This window comes from Phyllostomus discolor, chromosome 6 (assembly GCF_004126475.2).
Source record: "Phyllostomus discolor isolate MPI-MPIP mPhyDis1 chromosome 6, mPhyDis1.pri.v3, whole genome shotgun sequence".
NCBI classification, from domain to species: Eukaryota; Metazoa; Chordata; class Mammalia; order Chiroptera; family Phyllostomidae; genus Phyllostomus; species Phyllostomus discolor.
This window is the reverse complement of record NC_040908.2, coordinates 4,099,803-4,118,926: the sequence shown is the minus strand read 5'-3', so window position 1 is coordinate 4,118,926 and position 19,124 is coordinate 4,099,803. Positions and strand designations below refer to the sequence as shown.

Below are 19,124 nucleotides of genomic sequence, written 5' to 3'. Positions count from 1 at the left end.
TTTAATTTTAATCATTGTTCAAGTACAGTTTTCTCCCCCCTACTCCCATTCCAGCCCACCCACCCAACCCAATAAATAAATATCTTAAAAAAAAAAAAAGCATTGAAAATGGAGCCCTGGCCAGTATGGTTCAGGTGTTGGGGCATCGTCCTGTAAACCAAACAGTCGGTCATAGGTTTGATCCCTGGTCGGGACCGTAGATGAGAGGCAGGCGGTCGCTGTTTCTCTCCCTCTCCCCCAACCCCGCCTTTAACGTCAATAAAAGCATGGCCTCGAGTGAGATCTTCCAGAGGCGCAGGAATGGCGTGGCAGCCTTCCGGACGGGGGGCCTAGGGGTCAAGGGCAGCGGAGCCTGGCTCCACGGGCAGACGGCCTCGGCCTCCTCACCCGCACGTCTAGGGGAACAGTAAGAACCAGAGACTCACCTTATGGGTGAGACACCTCCCCTCAAAATAGATACTCAAAAACGTACCCTGTTGTATATAATTCAGCATGTTCTGATTTCCCCAGGCCCCCACACTGGCTCCAGACTGGGAGCCATTTACCTTAAATTTAAATCATCCTTTTTAAGGCTCTGGGCAGCCCTAAGCTTCTGGCTCTGTGCTAAACCAAAGCCTTGCACCCTAACCCGACCCGAGACCTGCCTCCCCGTCCTCAGCCACGTCAGGGGCAGGGTCAAGTGCACACCGCCACGCAGGCCCGTCTCCTGGAGGTGGCCGGTCCTGCCAGACACCCAGTTCCCCGCCCGACTCCAAGCTCGATGCTCCGACCCCTCTACTCAGTTCAGACGGACGGACGGATGTGTCACGTCCCTCCTGAAGGAGGATGGCGCTTGCTGGGACCCACAGCCAATGGGGGGGCCTTGTCAGGAAGGGGCCTGGGCTGAGCTCCACCCCTGCCCAGGATCCCGCCCGCACGAGTCTGGGGCTTGGCTGCCGAGTGGGGCACCGGCAACGCATCCCCTTGTGCAGTTCAGGGCCTTGGTTCCAGGCGGGCACCCACCTCCCCACACCCCACACCCAGCACTGTGACGACATCGAGCATGACGCGTCCCTTCTGTGGCCTCGGTTCCCACACCGCACCACTCAGAGGCTGCGCTGGATGCCTGAGACGATGCCCAGCTCGAAGGCGCTGAACCACAGCCGCGGCGCCTGGCCCCAACGCCAAACCCCCCCGCCCCCCCTTTTCAAGGGCCGAGACCCAGTCCCCAGTGTCACCCATAAACACCGTCATCGTCTCAGAGGAGCAGCGTGCCCGCCCTGCCACCCGCCCGGGTCACGCGAACCTCACGAGGTCCCAGTGGGCGTGGTCGTGGACCAGGACGAAGAGCGTGTGCGGGTTCTGGAAGGCGCTCTGCAGGAAGGACTTGAACCTGGTCTGCGCCTCGGCATCGAGCTTCAGCACGTGCTGCTCCACCCGCTGCTTGCTCACGCGCTCCTTTTCCAAGCCGAGCTCCAGCAAAACCCCTGCAACCGAGTGCACACACGTGTGAGTGAGTGTGTGGCACATGCCGTCGCAGCCTCCCTCCACTCCGTGGACCCCTGGCGAGCGTGGCTGGCACTGTGCTTGGCCCCCGACTGCACGGGCAAGTCTGGGGACTGGCCCCACACAAGCAACAGGGTTACACCGGCTGTGCAGGAGGCTGGGCCCAGAGACAGCCCGCCCGGGGCACATAGCTGAGCTGGCTCCGTGGAGCGGCCGATCCCAGGCACAGAGGCAGCAGGTCGGGAAGGACCCCCAGGCCCTGCAAGGTCACCTCCCAGCCTCGATGCCACCAGGATGCAGGGCGGACCGGAGTGACCCCCCCCCCCTTGAGGACTGACTCTCTCCATGCACTTCACATTCAGTCCCCTTGAAAGACCGGGGAAGGATGTTCACGTGGGTCCTGGACCCACACGAGAACTCAAGCCGGATCTCCCCTGAATGGAGAGCCAAGTCCTGGGTGAGCCGTCGTCTCTCAGCACCAGTGTCACGGCCCACAAACCGGGGCGAGACTTCCTGCCCTGCCCCCGTCAGTGGCAAAGACTGCTGTCCCGACCCCGGTATGACCTTCATCCAACTGCCCCCGCTGGCCCCCCACCCGCCCGGGGGGCCCCGCACCCGAATGCCAGACGTGCAGCAGCGTCTGCTGGTAGGTCACTTCCGAGGGCGGGATGCAGATCAGGAAGTCCACCTTCTCGAAGGACCCCAGGTCCAGGTTCTGGGTGCTGGAGTCCGCGATGGAGCACACGTGGGACAGCAGCTTCTGGGCCACGGCCAGCTGGAAGGGCCGGACGCGGGGCGGCTCCGGGCTGTAACCTGCGGCCGGAACCCATGGGCATGAGGCGCCCGGAGCCGAGGGCCCAGACACAGCGCACCCCGCCCCCCCTGTCTCGTGCACAGGGCCAACAGTCCCCCTCCTGCCCCGGGGACTGCTCCGGGCTGGGTCCCAGGAGTCCTCTCGCACACCTGCCCCCACTTCATCATCCAAGGGGGATCACCTGCCCCCGGGGAGCTCAGCGGCCGTGACCCGCTCCACCCACGGGGGACAGGACGAGGGTGGCGTCCTAGGGAGGGTGGCTGAGTCTGGAATCCGGAAGAGGGCACAAGTTGTCGAGGAGACAATGTCTGGGCCTTCGTGTGAATAAGCATCTCAACAGCATGTTGATGAGGTGAACCCCAACAGAGAACTGCACCCCCTCAGGAACCCCCTACAGATGCTTGTTTCTGGGTCAACGACCTGTCGTCACGAACTGGAGTTCAAGCTGAACATTAGGTCTCGTGTGATGCTCCAGGGGAGCCCTGCCCTCTGGCCGTGCCCCTCACACGTCGCTTCCCCGTAGCCCCTCGGGGGTCCCCGGACGCAGCCTCGCCAGCCCAGACCCCGGCCACCAGCTCCTCACCACTCACTCGTGCACGCCGGCACCCCGCCGACATCCGGGGACGCTGATTTGGTGCCAGAGGCGGCAGCGAGTGAGGAAGAAATGTGGCCTTGACTTTCCTGATGGAATCTGTCCAGCAACATGTCAATGTCGCCCTCTGCCCAAAACAGAGGAACAGAAACGGGGTCGTGAAAGTGAGCAGACCCCGGGGAGCACCCACCACGCATCCATCCGGAGCCACGCTGGGCCTGGGGTTTAAGAGACAAAGACGACATGGCCCGCCCCATCCAGGGGCCCAGACCTGGTGCGGGAGCCACACCGTGCCGCGCAGGTGCTAGGACAGAAGGAGCAGCGGCAGAAGGGCGGAGGAGAGGGTCTGAGCCCGTCTGGGAGAAAGAAAGTTTCTGGGACCACACACGAGTCCGGGGGATGAGTCGCCAGGCAAAGAACAGAGAAGGGCTCACGCAACACAGCACCCACAGGACGGGGCCCAGAGAACGCGAGAAGCTCCAAGCTGTTCAGCGGGGGAGGCAGGAGCCGTGTGGAGAGAGAGGCAGAAAGGAACGGGGGGCTCAAGGCCCTCACATGCCCCAAGAAGATAGAAACCACAAAGCCCAGGAGAAGCCACAGCCAGTGCAGGAAGGTGGCATCCGGGGGCCACGCCAACAGGGGGCCACGCACGCTGACGGCAGACCAGAGAGGCCACGCCACACGTGCGAATCAAGGGCAGCCTCAGCAGGTCAGGAGGGTCGGGCTCCACCGTGACCTCCCTCCCTGTGTCTATTTCTGTGGGGTCCGTGCATGAGTTTGAGCCTGACTCACCGCAGGCCTACCTGGACAGAGGGTGCTGAAGAAGGCTCCCAAGGAGTCCACTTTGCCCGTGACCAGCTCGTAGCTGACTTCCTTCTGGTACTCCGCGGGGCTGAGGAGGCTCTCGGAGAGAATGCGGGCTTGGTATTTCCCTGGAAAACAGGGAAAACCTGTTCCCACAGAGCAGCCTCTCACCGGGCCCCTGCTTAGAATTGGTTCACTGACGGCAGGTCGGTGCCTGCACCTCTCTCTGCGCCTCCCCCATGCCCGGCACCTGGCCTGGCTGAGCACAGGTGTTTGTGTTGGTTAGATGGACACATGGCCTATTCCACGCTGGCCCCGGGTCCCAGGCGGGGTCACGAGAGGGAATGCCCAGAGTATCAGCCGTGAGGCCTGACTCCCCCCCTGACCCGGGGTGCATTGCTGAGTGCCACACCCAGTGTCCCTCTCGGAACACGGGGCTGACGGGAGTACCCACTCCGTGGGACGGTGGTGCAGGTGACACAGGACCCTGTTTGTGAGACATTAGCCCAATGCCTGACACAGCAAGTGTCAATGTCATGCACAAAATAGGGAATGAGGTCAGAATCAGAGAATGGTGAGAGACAACAGGGTCATTGCCCAGAACAACGTCAGGGTTCTTTAGAATTTTTTAAAATACGAAGATTTCAGGTTTAAGTTTAGAACACCTCTTCTGGTCTCAATACACAGCCCCTGCAGGAGGCCAGCGGCCCAGGCCCCACTCCTCGGGGTGGTCCCCACGTCCCCGCTTCCTCCCACTCTCAGCACAGGACGCACCGCAAACCCCAAAGGCACCAACTCCAAAATGCACCCGGGTCCCGGCTGCCTCTCCCCACTCCCAGCAGCCCAGCACCCCACACAGCCTCCTCCCTAGGCACGCCCCCACCCCCTGCCTGTTCTCACACATACACACACACACACCCCGGGCAAGTCCTCCTGAACAGAAAGTCAGATCACATCCCTCCTCTGGTCCACACAGCTCACACAGGGGAAAATCCCCGCATTCAGGGCCCCCTGCACAGCCCCAGGTCCTGGCCAGCCCGAGGTCCCTTCACCTCACCATGCACAGCCTGCTGCCCCGTGGTCTCGGGGGGGCCTGCACCTGCCCTTATCAGCACTGCTTCCCCATCCCTCACACCCCTGCTTCAGAGACACCCCGTTAAAGAGGCTCTCCGGGCCACCCCGTAGAAGCCAGAAACCCTAACTAAAACCCTCCACCCCCTTGCCCTCCCCCTGCCAGGTTCTGTGCTGGATTTGGGCTCTGACTCCCCCGACTCCAGGGCACGCGCTCCGGGAACCAGGGTGGCGCTCCCGTGTCCCCAGCCCCTGGCTGTGGTCGCATGGAGGAGAGCTCCTGCAAGTGTTTTCACGGTTAGTTAATGGACTCGTCCACCCACACAACACAGTACGGCCATTTCTTAAGTCTCCATTAGGGAGTGGAAGAAACTGTCTCTAAGAAGCCAATCACATCTCCAGGTGCACATGGAAGCGAGGTTTTGGGGCCTGTCCAGACCCCCAAGTCACCCTGGTGGGAGTGGGGGGTTAGAATTTTCACCGAGCTCATGACCCAGGGCGCTGAGCGCCGGCACCAGGAGGAGGACTATGGGGCCCTCAATCCCCAGCTCCCACCCCCTGCTGCTGCCGACCCGGGCGGGCGTGAGAGGCACGGAGGGCGGAACTGCCCGCGAGAGCCACTGGGAGACGCCCCCTCGTGACTGCAACTTGGCCCCCGGGTGGCGGGCAGGGCCTCACCGGTGACGGCGATGCAGGAGTCGATGGCGGCGTTCCGGCAGGCGCAGATGATCACCACGTAGTTGGTCTTGGCCAGCTTGCCCTCGACCAGCAGCCGGAACATCTCGGAGAGCCCCTCGGCCAGGGAGTAGGCGCACTCAATCACGTGCACGCTGTCGTTGCAGGAGCTGGCGGCCAGGCCCGCCAGCCAGGGCAGCTGCGCGGAGGTGACGGGCGCCACGGCGCTGGGCGCGGGCGGGAAGGGCTGCGGCGGCACCGCCTGCTGGTACTGCCGGATCTCCGTCAGGTGCGACTCGCGCCAGGAGCGCAGGAAGATCTGCTCCAGGTCCTCCATCAGGGGCACCTGGTCGGCCGCTGGCAACACAGGGCAGGCGGGCAGGCGGGCAGGCGGCGCCTCAGTGCCTGCCCCACGCCCCCACGCGCCCCATGCCCCCCACGCCGGCACACTCCCCCTCCCACTCCACGTGCCCCTCGTGCCTTACTCGACCCACACCTGTGCACCCCCTCCCGCTCCACGAGCCCCTCATGCCTTACACGCCCCACACCTGCACACCCCCTCCCGCTCCACGAGCCCCTCGTGCCTTACTCGACCCACACCTGCGCACCCCCTCCCGCTCCACGAGCCCCTCATGCCTTACACGCCCCACACCTGCACACCCCCTCCCACTCCACGTGACCCACACCTGCACACCCCCTCCTGCTCCACGAGCCCCTCGTGCCTTACACGCCCCACACCTGCACACCCCCTCCCACTCCACGAGCCCCTCGTGCCTTACACGCCCCACGCCGGCACACCCCCTCCCACTCCACGAGCCCCTTGTGCCTTACTCGACCCACACCTGCACACCCCCTCCCGCTCCACGAGCCCCTCATGCCTTACACGCCCCACACCTGCACACCCCCTCCCACTCCACTAGCCCCTCGTGCCTTACTCGACCCACACCTGCGCACCCCCTCCCACTCCACGAGCCCCTCGTGCCTTACTCGACCCACACCTGCGCACCCCCTCCCACTCCACGAGCCCCTCGTGCCTTACTCGACCCACACCTGCGCACCCTCTCCCACTCCACGTGACCCACACCTGCACACCCCCTCCTGCTCCACGAGCCCCTCGTGCCTTACTCAACCCACACCTGCATACCCTTTCCCACTCCATGTGACCCACACCTGCACACCCCCTCCCGCTCCAGGTGCCCCTCGTGGCTTACTCGACCCCACACCTGCACACCCCCTCCCGCGCCACGAGCCCCTCGTGCCTTAGGTGCCCCCGCACCCCCACTCGACCCACGAGCTGCACGCGGAGGCGTCTTACAAATACAATGAGCGATTCTGGGAAAATGCACCCATTCTAGTTTAAAAACGATCTAAATTACTTTGTTACATCGTATTACAGACTGCTGGGAGGTACAGGGAGGACACAAAAGCAGCCCTAATGGCGCCATCCTAATGCAAACACAACTATTTTTGTGTATTTCTACGCCCCAGCCCCCACAGGCAGGTTTAAATTCCTGGAAGTTGCTGTAAGGATTGCAGGCATACAACTTCAGAGCTGGTCCCCTGTCCTTCCCATCACACCTCAACCACATTTCCTCGCTGTTTAGGGTCTTCAAAAATAGCACCACTAATGGGCACGAGATGTTCCAGGCGCCTCGTTTACCCAGCATGTCTCGATTGTCCGTCCTTCTATTGCTTCCAAGGAATCACCTGTGAGTGATTCTGCAGCGTGCAGCCCTCTGTACGGAACACAGCGCCCTCACCTGTGGGAGTGATTCTGCAGCGCACAGCCCTCACCTGTGGGAGTGATTCTGCAGCGCACAGCCCTCACCTGTGCGAGTGATTCTGCAGTGCACAGCCGTCTGTACAGAACACAGCGCCCTCAGCCTAAACTCTCCAAAGGGAGCCTACAGAGCCAGCTCCCACGTATCATCAGACTTTTTCTAGAAGGCCCCCATGTGTCAGCCTCCACGCGTTACCGGCACATGACACACACTGGTGTTCCTGCGCCCTGCGCCCCTGGGTACCATCACTTGGGTGGCTGTCAATAATTTGAGAAAAATGTTCCTTGTTTGACTTGTCAACTGGCATCTCTCCGATGACTACTGAGATTGCATACTTTCAACATTTTTTCCTACAAGTATTTTCTGGTTTATGTGTCCAAATTTTATAACTGGGGGCAGGTGGAGGGCAGAACTTCTGTTTAGCAGATGCGTCCCTACCCAGCACCTGCTAGGAGCCGAGAGCCCCGCTGTGATCAAGTTTCCTGATCTGAAAAAACGGGGATCACCCCACCCACTCCCTGGGCTGCGTCAAAATTCGGTTGAATTACCTGTATTTTCTGACCACAAGACACACCTAGGTTTTAGTGGAGGGAAACAGGAAAAAAACTTTTGAAGCAAAAAAATGTGGTGAAATAGTTAATGACATAAATAACAAAGTATTTCACCAATGTAAACAACTCAACAGCAGCATTAACAACCATTATGCCTCCCAAATTGAGGGCGGGGGGGGGGGGCAGGGAGTACATCTTATAATCCGAAAAATATGGCGGCTGTGTATCTGCCAGGTTTAAAGCCTTTCCCCTGAGCCCACACCCCCTTCCAGAACCACCCCTCCCCTCCCAGGTAAAGCTCCCTGGGAGAGCTGTCCACAGTCGCCACGCTAGTTTCCTCCAACCCCCCCACCACGTGGCTCCTGTCCCCACGCTCCTCATCCAGCACCCACCGAGGCTGCCAGCCACTTCCTTGGACCCACGCCTGACGGTTGACCATCAGCCCTCACTCTACTCTCAGTGGGTCAATCGTTTTTGAATGACCTCCGTACATTTTGACCGACTGTGAGCCCTCCCTGGTCCTTCAGAGCGGTGACCCCTGCGGCCCCGCCCCCCAGAGTAGGCAACCCCTGTCGCCGTTGCCTGCCTCTCATTTCCACCAGCCGGAGCCGGTCTCCACAGTGCCGGTCGGCAAGGGTGGCCGGGCACGTCCCGCCTGCAGCAGGTACCCCCTGGGAGGCCCGCAGGCAGGCAGCGCGCGGGCACTCACCCAGCTGCACCAGGTAGTAGACGGTGAGCAGCAGCTGCGTCTCCTCCGAGATGGGCTGCAGGGCGGTGGCCCCGTACTGCTCGTGCGCCCGGGCCAGGGACTGGGAGCTCTGGTAGCAGGTGTGCAGGAGCGGGCTCACCACCACGTCGTTCAGGTTCCCGCACAGGTAAGGGAAGTTCCCGTGGCCTGGGGAGGAGCAGCAGCGGCCTCTGCTGGTCAACCAGCTGGGGCCCCACCCAACAGGCCCTGCCCAGTCCTCCCAAGTCCCGGCCTCCTGCTTCATGAGAAGACGGGATTGCTTTCACTGAGCCCCAAATCAGCCCCCACGTAGTGCACACACTAGCCACTGACCCAATACAGAGATCAAGTCTGGTTCTGCGTCCTGCTCCCCACTGGTGACCATGGCTATCCTAGCCCAACCAGATGGGATCCATCGTCCAAAAGACCAGTGGCAGAGGGTGACGGCGAGGCCATCCCCACACTGGGCAGTCCCGGTCCCGCCAGTTGGCGAGGGGCCGAGGCTCCGTCTCTAGCCCTTGGTGCTCAGCCCCGAGCCTGTGGCCGTGGCGGGAGCTCAGTGAGGCTGAGTGAGTGAGGAAGGAAAGGACAAATGAACAAAGCAAATGGAGTGCAATCATTTCACTTGGGCCTGCTGTGCAAAATCAAGAAGCTCTCCTGGCTGGCGTAGCTCAGTGGATTGAGAGCGCAGGCTGCGAACCAAAGTATCGCAGGTTCGATTCCCAGTCAGGGTACATGCCAGGGTTGCAGGCCACAGCCCCCAGCAACCGCACATTGATATTTCTCTCTCTCTCCCTCCCTTCACTCTCTAAAAATGGATAAATAAAATCTTAAAAAAAAAAAGAAGCTCTCTGACTGTTGGCAGTGGACTGGGGGCACCCCCGTGACGAGGCGGGTCTGCCCGGGTCTTTCATTGTCCTGGAAAGAGTGTCAGTGAGCACTCAAGGGACACCGCGGAGTCCGACTGGAAGAATGTCAGCCTGCTGGCCGTGTCTCGTGCATTCCTCCAGCCCCCTTCCCTCCTCGGCCAGCTCCCCCACGCTGCACGGCGCCACTTGCCTTTAAATATCACTGGCTTGGCTTTGCATATCTTCAGCAAGTTGTCGGGGACCGACACTGGCTCTCCGGAGGCCACCACGGGAAAGGTGACTGCAGCTGGCCCCGCCCAGCCAGCCTGGGGCAGGCAGGACATGCCCGCACCCTCTGCGAACACACCGAGAGCGTTAGTTAGGAAGACTCACCTCGACCCTGCCCCGCCCCCCACCAAGTCTTGGGATCGCAAGTTTCTGAGGTCAAAAGCATCTTTAAGGTCACCGGGTCCAACCATCCCCACCAAAGGACCCAGGCTCCTCTCCATTATCCTTGACAAGTGACAGGCAAGCTCCTTCTTAAATTCCTTTCAGGTCAGGGAACTCACTACCGTGCTGGGATGCTGGGCTTTGTTAAGCAACTCTAATATATGCAAGAGAGAGCCTTTGGCTGTACCAAAGTCAGTCTCCCTCCAGTTCCTCACCAGCACACACAGAAGCTCATGCACACACACACACACACACACACGCACGCACACCCCACCCCACCAGCAGCAGCACACCCAAGCCTTGGATATTTGGAAAGTTCTGGTCACTTACCATACTTAGCTCTGTTCCCACCACCCTGGGGGTAGCCACCGTCTGTAGCTGATGGAGACTCTGGAGACCACCCTTTGTGGCGCTTTTTGGGGGGCCCGGAGTTGGACAAGACACCTAGGCGACATTCAGAGTGTGCATTAAGCTGCCCGTGGCGATGAGCGTCGATAAAACATTCCCCTGACTTGGAGAACACTTATTTATTGTATTTTTTAAAATCACAGTTCACGACGGGCTTTAGCATCTACTGAAGCATCTAGGCATAAGGCAACATCCTGTCCACCTTTGTAAACGTTTCCTTCCAAAGTTGCCCAGGTGGATGCAATTCAGTCTTGAAAAGCCTTAGCCCCTCCACCTTCAACCTGGGATCGTCGGGCGCACCTCTGAAAGGTGCCTCGGTCAGGACCAAAGGGAATATATGTAAAGCACAAGCCTGGGCCCAGCGAGTGGTGGCCACCAAGACACCATCATCATCACCACCACCACCACCACCACCTCACACTCCCATACATCACTAACCGCATTCCTGCAGACAAGCCTCAGCAAGCTCAGCCCACCGCTGCAGCCGCACCACTAGGGGGCAGCACGTACCCAGCGCTGCTCCTCTCCCCACCCCAGCCTGGAAAGCTAATTCCAGGCTGAAGAAATCCGGGGGACCGAAGCTGGCACCCACGGCTGTGACGAGGCATCCTGCCCTCACAGATGACAGCAGGGTGACAGCGTGCCCGTGACTCTCACTGGGCCCATGGTTATTCAAAATTCCACGGACTGGTCACTGTGCTTCTGGGACCAACTTTTGGATGCAACATCTCCCCTCCACCTAAGAGCTACATGGCCAACCCTGACTGCACGTTACACTCCCCAGAGACGCTTTTAGGGCCCTCCATGCCTAAGGCAGCCCCGCCCCACGTAAACCAGGACCCCGGCGTTTGTAGTGGGGGAGGGGCTCGGGCGGGCTGATACCCCCCAGGCTCCCTGACGAGCCTAAGATGTCACCGGGGTTGGGAACCACCACCTGGAGCAACGTTTCTCCCATTCCGGCCTGAGGCCTGAGGAGGAGCCGGACAGAACCAGCAGCGGCCTGTTCACACCCTCCGCTCCTGGGCCCCGCCCCCGCCTGCAGAGTCCAGTCTCTGGGAAGATCGCTGGAGGGGAGACACCATTGACGCCCTAAGTCCTTGCAGACCTGGAGCTCCAGGACCCCACGCGCCCGGGGACAACCCAAACTGGTCCCAGCACAGCCACCCGCCCGGCAGGGACAACACTTTGCCCCCAAGGCGGCCTTCAGCCCTCGCCAAACACCTCTTGCCACCTCAAAGCAGTTTCTTAAAACTGATCCCAGCCCTGGCTGGCGTGGCTCAGTGGTTTGAGCACCAGCCTTCGAACCAAAGGGTCACCAGTCTGATTCCCAGTCAGGGCACATGCCTGGGTTGCAGGCCACGTCCCCAGTAGGGGGCACATGAGAGGCAACCACACACTGATGTTTCTCTCCTCTTTCTTCCTTCCTTCCCCTCTCTCTAAAAATAAATAAATAAAATGTTAAAAAAAAACAAAACTGATCCCAGCCACCGGCAGAGCGGGCCATCCGTTCAGCAGTGCATGTGGGGGTGGGGAGAGGAGAGAAGCCTGGCTTAGGAAAAGGCTCCCGGCAGTGGCAGCGAGCACAGGGCTGGGTCCCTGCTCCGCCAGCCACTCTCCCTCCACCCACAGCCTCTGCTCCAGCAGGGGGCCCGTTTAACGCCCTCGCTCACCCCCTTCTCACCCCTGAGTCACCCCGATCCCCACCTCCTCAGCCTCTTTCCTCACTTCCTCCCAAAGCATCTCTCATTAGTGCTTCCCCAGCTGTGAGATGCCGCTCACTTGTCACCTCCTGCAGGAAGCCCTCCCTGAACAGAGCAAGCTCAATGCTGCTGCCGTGGCTGTGGGTGTCGGTAAGGTGCCCTGAGGGAGCTGCCCGATGGCCCAGACTCCACACACATCACCTCCTCCGATCCTCTCAGCCGCCCTCAGAGCGGAACTCGTACCTCCAGGCGAGGGGATGTTTAGCCGGAAGTCTTGTTTATGCAAGCCCCCCAGCTACCCTACCAAGAGGCAGAGTTGGGTTTTGGATCCGCGGCTATCTGATGTTGTTCACACGATACCACGTCACCCTCTGCTTCTCCTGAACCCTACGGCCCTTCCCATGGGTGGCTCACAATGGGACAGGTCCCCCGCCTCACAAAAGGCTCTCATGGCTTCCTGGTGGGACCCGTCACCCAGCACCAGGGCCTGGGCACAGCCCTGCAGACTCGGGAGGCACCTGCTGCCCTGGCTGGACTCCGTCCAAGCCACACCAGCTCCAGGAGGCTCCCATGCCCGCCCCCCAAAGCCTTGACCCTGAGAAGGGCAGGGCCCGCAGGACGGGCAACGCTACCTAGCGCCGAGGGCCGCGTCCCCGCCGGCAGCTTGCTCTTCGCCAGCTGCTGGTGCTTCGGGGAGTCCTGGCCGTTGAAGACAGCTGGGCCCGGGGCTGCGGTGACAGGGGGGTGACCAGAGGCCGGTCCTGCTCGCAGAGAATGAGACAGAGCAGGTCAGCTCACAGCACGGCGACTCTGCCCGGCTGAGAAAACACACGGAGACATACATGCATGCACACACGTGTGCAGACACATGCACATACGCTCCTGCAGTGAGCACTCCCCGGTGGGGGAAGGGCCCCAAGGGACAGGAGTGGCCCGTGGGGCTCCGTGAATTCAGGGCTGCCCCGGAAACTGTTCCTGCTTCCTTCCACCTGCTCCTTCACCCCCCAGGGCCAGGTGTGTATCCGACACACTGGGGACAGCGGTCAGGTTTGCTGTCACTGAGGCCTGGGCCGCTCAGGTAGGCTAGGACTCCCTGGGTCTGAGGTTGATTCTGGGGACAGCGGCAGGTCCTGGTCCCCGGAGGCTCTCCACACTGGCTGTGGGACCCTCCTCAACGTCCTGCTCCTCCCACTTCCTCACCCATAAAGTGGGGGTCACAGCAGGGCCGCCGCGAGGGCGACACGAGTCAGCAGAAGTCAGGTCCGTGGGAAAGTGCCAGGCAGGCGGCAAGCACCCACCGAGTAAGCCTCTGCTCTCACCCGAGTCTCACAGCCGCCCGGCCTACGAGGCGGGGGGTTCTCTCTGGCCTCATGGGGGAGGGGCAGAGACTGCTCGGGGAGTTGCAATGGCCTGCCCTGGACTGCCCAGCCAGGAGGCGGCAGCGCGGGCGCTCACACCCCGGTGTTCTGATGCCAAAGCAGCGGCCTCTCCGGGTGCCTGGTGGCAGAGGCCCCAGGCGGCCCGGGCACAGGGAGGGCAGCAGCAGACACCTGGGGGTGGGGAGGGGGGTGTGGCACCCGGGGGGGGGGGCGGGAGCACGTTTCAGCGCAGGGCAAGCTCTTCCTCACGGGCGGGGCGAGCCAGGTGGGGCAGGGACTGTGGCTCCTCTCAGGGTCCGCCCTGGACCCTCTGGGCAAGAGGAACGGAAACCACCAGCCCCCTGAGTCCCAAGAAGGCTGCTGCCTCCTGTGGGTGCCTCTCCCATGTTTAAGGCTTCAGCCAGAATTACGTGCTGTCAAATCTGGGCTCCGCCTGCCCGTGAGTGAGGTCCCAGCTGGTGGCCCTGGTTTCCCAGCGAGTACGACGGGGTCACAGAAGCCTGGTCACAGGGGCTCGTTAGGGTTGGACGGGACATGCCCAGAGCTGGGGCGCAGGGTGCACGGGACAAAGCGCATGTTCCGTCTCACCGCCCCTCCCGGGAGCCCAGTTCCAACGCCGACTTAGTGCCCGTCGCACGGCAAGCCCTGCGCTGCAGACTGGGCCTGCCGAGCGACCCCACCGGCCCACCGCCGGGGGGGCCATGTGCCAGAGCAAAGAGGCGTGCAGAGCGCCTTCCCGAGTCAGAAGCAGAGCACTCTCTGTTGCCCCCAAGTTCAAGACGAAACGCAGGCGCTGCAGAGAAAGAGAACACGGGGCATGCCCCGTCTCTCCGGGAGTGTCCGTCCCCCCGCAGCCACGCCGGTGGCACGCCAGGCCGCCGCGGGCTCTGCTCCTCCGGGGCCGCTCCATCGCCTCACCTGCAGGCTGTGCCCCCGGGGGGACGCTGAGGTTCGTTCCGGGAGCGGGCTCCCCGGAGAAGGCGGCCAGGGGCCCGGAGCTGTCCAGCAGCGGGAAGAGGGAACTGGAGCCCGGGCCGGCGGTGGTCTGCCGGCCTCTGAACTCTGCGGACAAGACAGGGTCGTGAAAACCAGGTCACTGCCGCCCCCACCGGTTAGAGATGAGCCTGGGGTGTGTCCTGCAGGACAGCCAGGTACGTGGACACCGGTGCTCTAAGGGCAGGGGCCCATCTGAGGGACTCGCTGACTGACAGGAGAGGACAACAGTGAGCATTTGGGGAAAAGAGGAAAGCAGAGGATACAAATGCATCCTCCAGCCACTGCCCATCAAAGGTAAAGGTGCCGCCCACACCTTCCTCCAGCCCGCAGGCTGCTCTCAGCCCCAGGGACCGAACTCACCTGCAAGATGCTTGGCCACAGCAGGCGGTCACAACCCCGCACCCGTCCCCCGGGGGAAGACCCGCCGCCTCCCCGGGACCCAGAAAAGGACTGGCGCGCACGAGCAGCTCAAGGAATGCCAGTGTTTACTGACTGATGCAAGCCAAGGGGAGGAAGAGGAAGTGACGATAGGAATGGTGGGGGAGGAGGCTCGCCCAGAACCAGCCGCTCCTGAAGCCCCTGTTCTGCTCGTGGGAGCTGGCTGGGAGATGCCAAGGGGCCAGCGGTGAGCCAACATGGACAAGTGAGGGACCAAAGGCTGGTCCTGCTGGTCGCCTCACTGAGAATCCTTCTAGAACATGCCCCGCCGCACCGGCTCCGTGGGGGCATCTCAGGGAGCAGCCGAGGCTGGGCCTCTGAAATCCACCCCCTGCTTCTCCCCAGCTCGCTGCAGCCAAGCGCCCCGGCCCCACACAGGGGACACGGAGAGGGAGGCATGGGGCCCAGGGACTTCCTCCAGGGCCGGGACGCTGGGGAGCTGTTCTTTCTGTTCGGGGACTGGGGGACGTTATTCAAGCCAAGTTTCTCTACATTGGGGTTTTGCAACCTTGCACCATGGACATTTTGGAGTGGGTAATTCTTTGGGGGGGGCAGGGCAGAATGTCCTGTGAGCTGTGGGATGGTGGGCAGCAGCTCTGGCCTCCCTCCTCAGAGGCCAGTAGCACCCGTCAGAAGTGATCATCAAAAGTGTCCCCACACAATGGCAAATGTCCCCTGGGGGACAAAGTCACCCACTGGAGAACCTTCCAAGCACTGGCCACAGGACGGCTCAGCATGGGGCAGCCCTCTGCCAGCCCTCAATCAGCCCGCACAAGTAGGCCGACGCTGTAAACTGAACACCTGTCATGCAAAGTGGCATTTTAATTGCACACACTGGACCCACGCCTGCCTTCGTGCCTGCCACCGAGCCGTCTCTCCGCAAAGTCCTGCCGACAGGCACCTCGCCCGCCCGGGGGACACCCCGTCACCCACCCGCCCCGCAGAGCCGAACCGCTCACCTGAGCCTTTCCAGCAAATGAGAGGCCCTTTGGTAAGAGCCCCCTGGGCGTTGCGGACCAGGTAATACTTCAGGTGCTTCTGCTTCTTGGGCTGAGTGGTCAGCTTGAGGTTGATGTGATTGGAGAACTCCGTGAAGTAGCAGAAGCCCTTCTTCCCGCAGCCAACACAGTTCCCAGAGAACCCTGGAGAAGGAACGGACTGTGCGTGACCGTCCCCAGCTCACCTCCAAAGTCCTCTTCCGACAGATGACACACGGTTCATCAGAACTGACCACTCATGTCCTCCGCCACCGGCCGGAGAACCCGCAGGGGGCAAGATGGCCGTGACTCAAACAGGAGGAGGATCACTGGGAAGACCTGGCCACGGACACGGGCCCAGGCAAGCTCGGGAAAGTGGACTGGCTCGGGTGCATATCTGAACACCCGTGGGAGCCGACTTCCCAGGACGAGCACTGTCTCTGCGGCTGCCCACACAGCCCGCGTGCCTGCAGGAACCCAGCCCGCCCCCCCCAGCACCCCCCCCCCCCCCGTCCTCTGCGCTGGCCAGTCCCAGCCTCTCAGCGTTTGCTCACTGGCGCTAGACACGCCAGGAGAGCTCTCGAGAGTGCAGACTCCCACCCTGGAGTCGAGAAATTCGATTCGCCCTGGCTGGCGTAGCTCAGTGGATTGAGCGCGGGCTGCAAACCCAAGTGTCACAGGTTCGATTCCCAGTCAGGGCACATGCCTGGGTTGCAGGCCACGGCCCCCAGCAACCACACATTGATGTTTCTCTCTCTCTCTCTTTCTCCCTCCCTTCCCTCTCTAAAAATAAATAAATAAAATCTTAAAAAAAAAACACCCAGAGAGAGCCTTGAGAAGACCTCCGGGGCTGTCACGTCCATCCACACGGCACTCACCAGAGCCACGGGCGAGTGCGGGCCACTGTGAGGACCGGCTCCGCTACCAGATGGTCGCGGGACCCCGCTTGAAGGAGGCTGTCCTTCCGCCCTCGCCCGGCCCAGGCACGGCTGCTGTCAACCGTCCGAGGCCCTCTGGGAGGGCGCCCTGAGGCCGACTTGTTTATTTAACCACACTCTCGGGCCGACGAGTCTACCAAGGTCCTCTGGACCTCGGCCCTGAGGGCTGCGCGGCTCTGCACCGGGCCTGCTTGCACGCCTGGTAAACGGAGCCCCCGGCCCGTGTTCAAAGCGGCATCTGTGGGTGACAGTTCAGGACACCTCCACGGGGAGATGACACGTCTACACTGCACAAAACCTGCGGGCTCGCCAATCTGCTGTATTCTAGGCAAACGTCATACTCCCGGAAAGGCCTTAGAAATAAGGGTCAGTCTCTTGTTCTACATGCAAGACGAGTGCAGGCTGGTTCGCTCTCCCAGAGCCCGGCTCCCTCTGCAGCAGAGAGCACGGGAAAGGCCCCAGAGACACGTCCCACGTGGCGCTCTGTCTGCTGGGGTTCTAAAGGGACAGGGAGGGGACCGATGTGCACAGAGAAGCCATGACGTCCCTGCCCATCCACTGTCATCCGGACAAGCCACTCAGTCAATCAGGGCAGCAAGACCTTCTTTGGGGACACCTGGAACCAGAGAGGCTAAGCAAGAGTCTGCAGTAGATTCAGAGAGTGTGGCATCTGAGCCTGGCATGAGGCTGAGGTCTAGACCCACAGCGTGGCATCCAAGGCCACCCCCCCCAGCCCCCCAACCCTCGTCTCCAGCTTTATTTCTGGTCCTCATTCTGCCACGCAGGCGGCAAACACAAGGCCTGCGGGCTGAATCCGGCCCTCCGCCTTGTTTTATCCGGCCCGGCACCTGGTTTCTACCCGGCAGCAGCACCCAGCTCCTTGCCCCTAGTTAAGGAGTAGTTGCATGTACACAGTCCTAACATTGCATTTGGCTCCTTGAAGGCAACCGTGAGGCTGATGCGGCCCCCGGTGAAAATGAGTTTGATGCCCCTGTTAAATATGCTGAATTCCAAAGGGCTCCCTCTGCTGACTTCCACTGCCCACTCCCGCCACTAGGCACGCGCACACTCTACCTCACATGAGCCACATCTGCATGCACCCCACCCACCGCTCAGCTCAAAGCCCACACCTCCGGAGACCTCCTTGCCCCAAAGGGCTGGACTCACTGTTCCTGGGGCCCCTGCAGCCTCTCTGTGCTTCTTCCTTAGAGTTCCAGTTACTGCGGTCCATGTCTTTCCCCCACGACTTTCCCATGCGTCCCAAGCGCTGGGGCCGTGGTGTGCCCGAGTGGAGGCGCACTGCTCTGGGTACGTAAGCGCCCTCACACAGACTAGTGCTTGGCGCGGGGCAGGGCGTCCGTACACATCGGCAGGGAAGGAAGGAGACAGAACACAAGGTTAAGTACAAGAGTGCGCACGGGCACATTTCTGGCACACGTTGAAGTGGTCGTCTAACATTCTTACTGGTCCCTTTGCCTCCAACGTGGGAGCCTTGAGATAAACAGCCATCTGAGGCCCCGAGAAAACTCCCAAGCTCCCCGGAAGGGGTTCTGAGCCCGAGCGTTGAAAAGACAGATGAACAAGAAACAGCTGCAAGACCAAGGACGCTGAGAGCGACCGGCCAAGGCCAGCTTGACCATCCCCTGTCCAGAAACAGTGGACAGGTCTTTGTGCCATGAGAAAGGTGGACTGTGGGGCCATCGCAGATGCGGGGGTGGGAACCACGGACCGTAAGAGCTCCTCTTTGTGGTTGCGAAAAGCAAGCGGGCACCTGGGTCTTCCTGGCGTGGTCGGTATTTAGGGAGCCGGCAAGCAAACCGCCCTTCCGTGTCCGCGCTCACTTTCCGGTGGGAAGCATTCGCTGCTCTTCAGAGAGATGACCCCGGGCCAGGGAGGGCCAGGGAGGGCCGGCCGAGATGACCACAGTGCGGCTTACCAGCCGGCCCAGGGGACTGCAGAGTGGCTGCAACCACCCCAGCTGAGCATATGAGATAATTCTAATCTTTCGAGAAATTGTCTGAAAGCCAATACACGTTTTCAGGAGGAAGAACACAGTAAGTCCTTCTCTTTGCAACTCTCCCTGAGTACTCGGACATCTCTAATAGTCCCCTCGGGAGACACGCCCAGGAAGCGTGCCACCGGGCCCGAACCCTCCAGCCCCTGCCAGGCGCAAATACCCAGACTCGAGAGAAATCATTCCATCCACGAACTGCCCCACGGGAAATGCCCCATAAAAACACCTCACTCCTGGCCCTGGCTGGCGTAGCTCAGTGGATTGAGCGCGGGCTGTGAAACAGGCATCACAGGTTCGATTCCCAGTCAGGGCACATTCCTAGGTCGCAGGCCATGGCCCCCAGCAACCTCACATTGATGTTTCTCTCTCTCTCTTTCTCCCTCCCTTCCCTCTCTAAAAAAATTAATAAATAAAATCTTAAAAAAAAAAAACCACCTCGCTCCTGAACACAGGCACTGCAAGATTTTCCCACGGGT

At 61.2% G+C, this 19,124-nt stretch overlaps 1 protein-coding gene across 3 annotated transcripts in view; it reads right to left on the bottom strand.

Annotated features, from left to right (window-relative positions):
* The window catches only part of GREB1 (growth regulating estrogen receptor binding 1), a 61,036-nt gene that overhangs the window by 29,744 nt on the left and 12,168 nt on the right, over nt 1-19,124 (bottom strand). For all 3 annotated transcript variants that reach the window (XM_028517029.2, XM_036027667.1, XM_036027668.1), the window contains exons 4-14: nt 15,679-15,861; nt 14,204-14,347; nt 12,539-12,667; nt 10,129-10,242; nt 9,560-9,703; nt 8,483-8,668; nt 5,445-5,798; nt 3,695-3,823; nt 2,890-3,018; nt 2,101-2,298; nt 1,286-1,466 (exon numbers count right to left, since the gene is read on the bottom strand). In XM_028517029.2, coding sequence (XP_028372830.1) covers nt 1,286-1,466; nt 2,101-2,298; nt 2,890-3,018; nt 3,695-3,823; nt 5,445-5,798; nt 8,483-8,668; nt 9,560-9,703; nt 10,129-10,242; nt 12,539-12,667; nt 14,204-14,347; nt 15,679-15,861 — 1,891 coding nt within the window. The remainder of the gene's footprint in view (nt 1-1,285; nt 1,467-2,100; nt 2,299-2,889; nt 3,019-3,694; nt 3,824-5,444; nt 5,799-8,482; nt 8,669-9,559; nt 9,704-10,128; nt 10,243-12,538; nt 12,668-14,203; nt 14,348-15,678; nt 15,862-19,124) is intronic.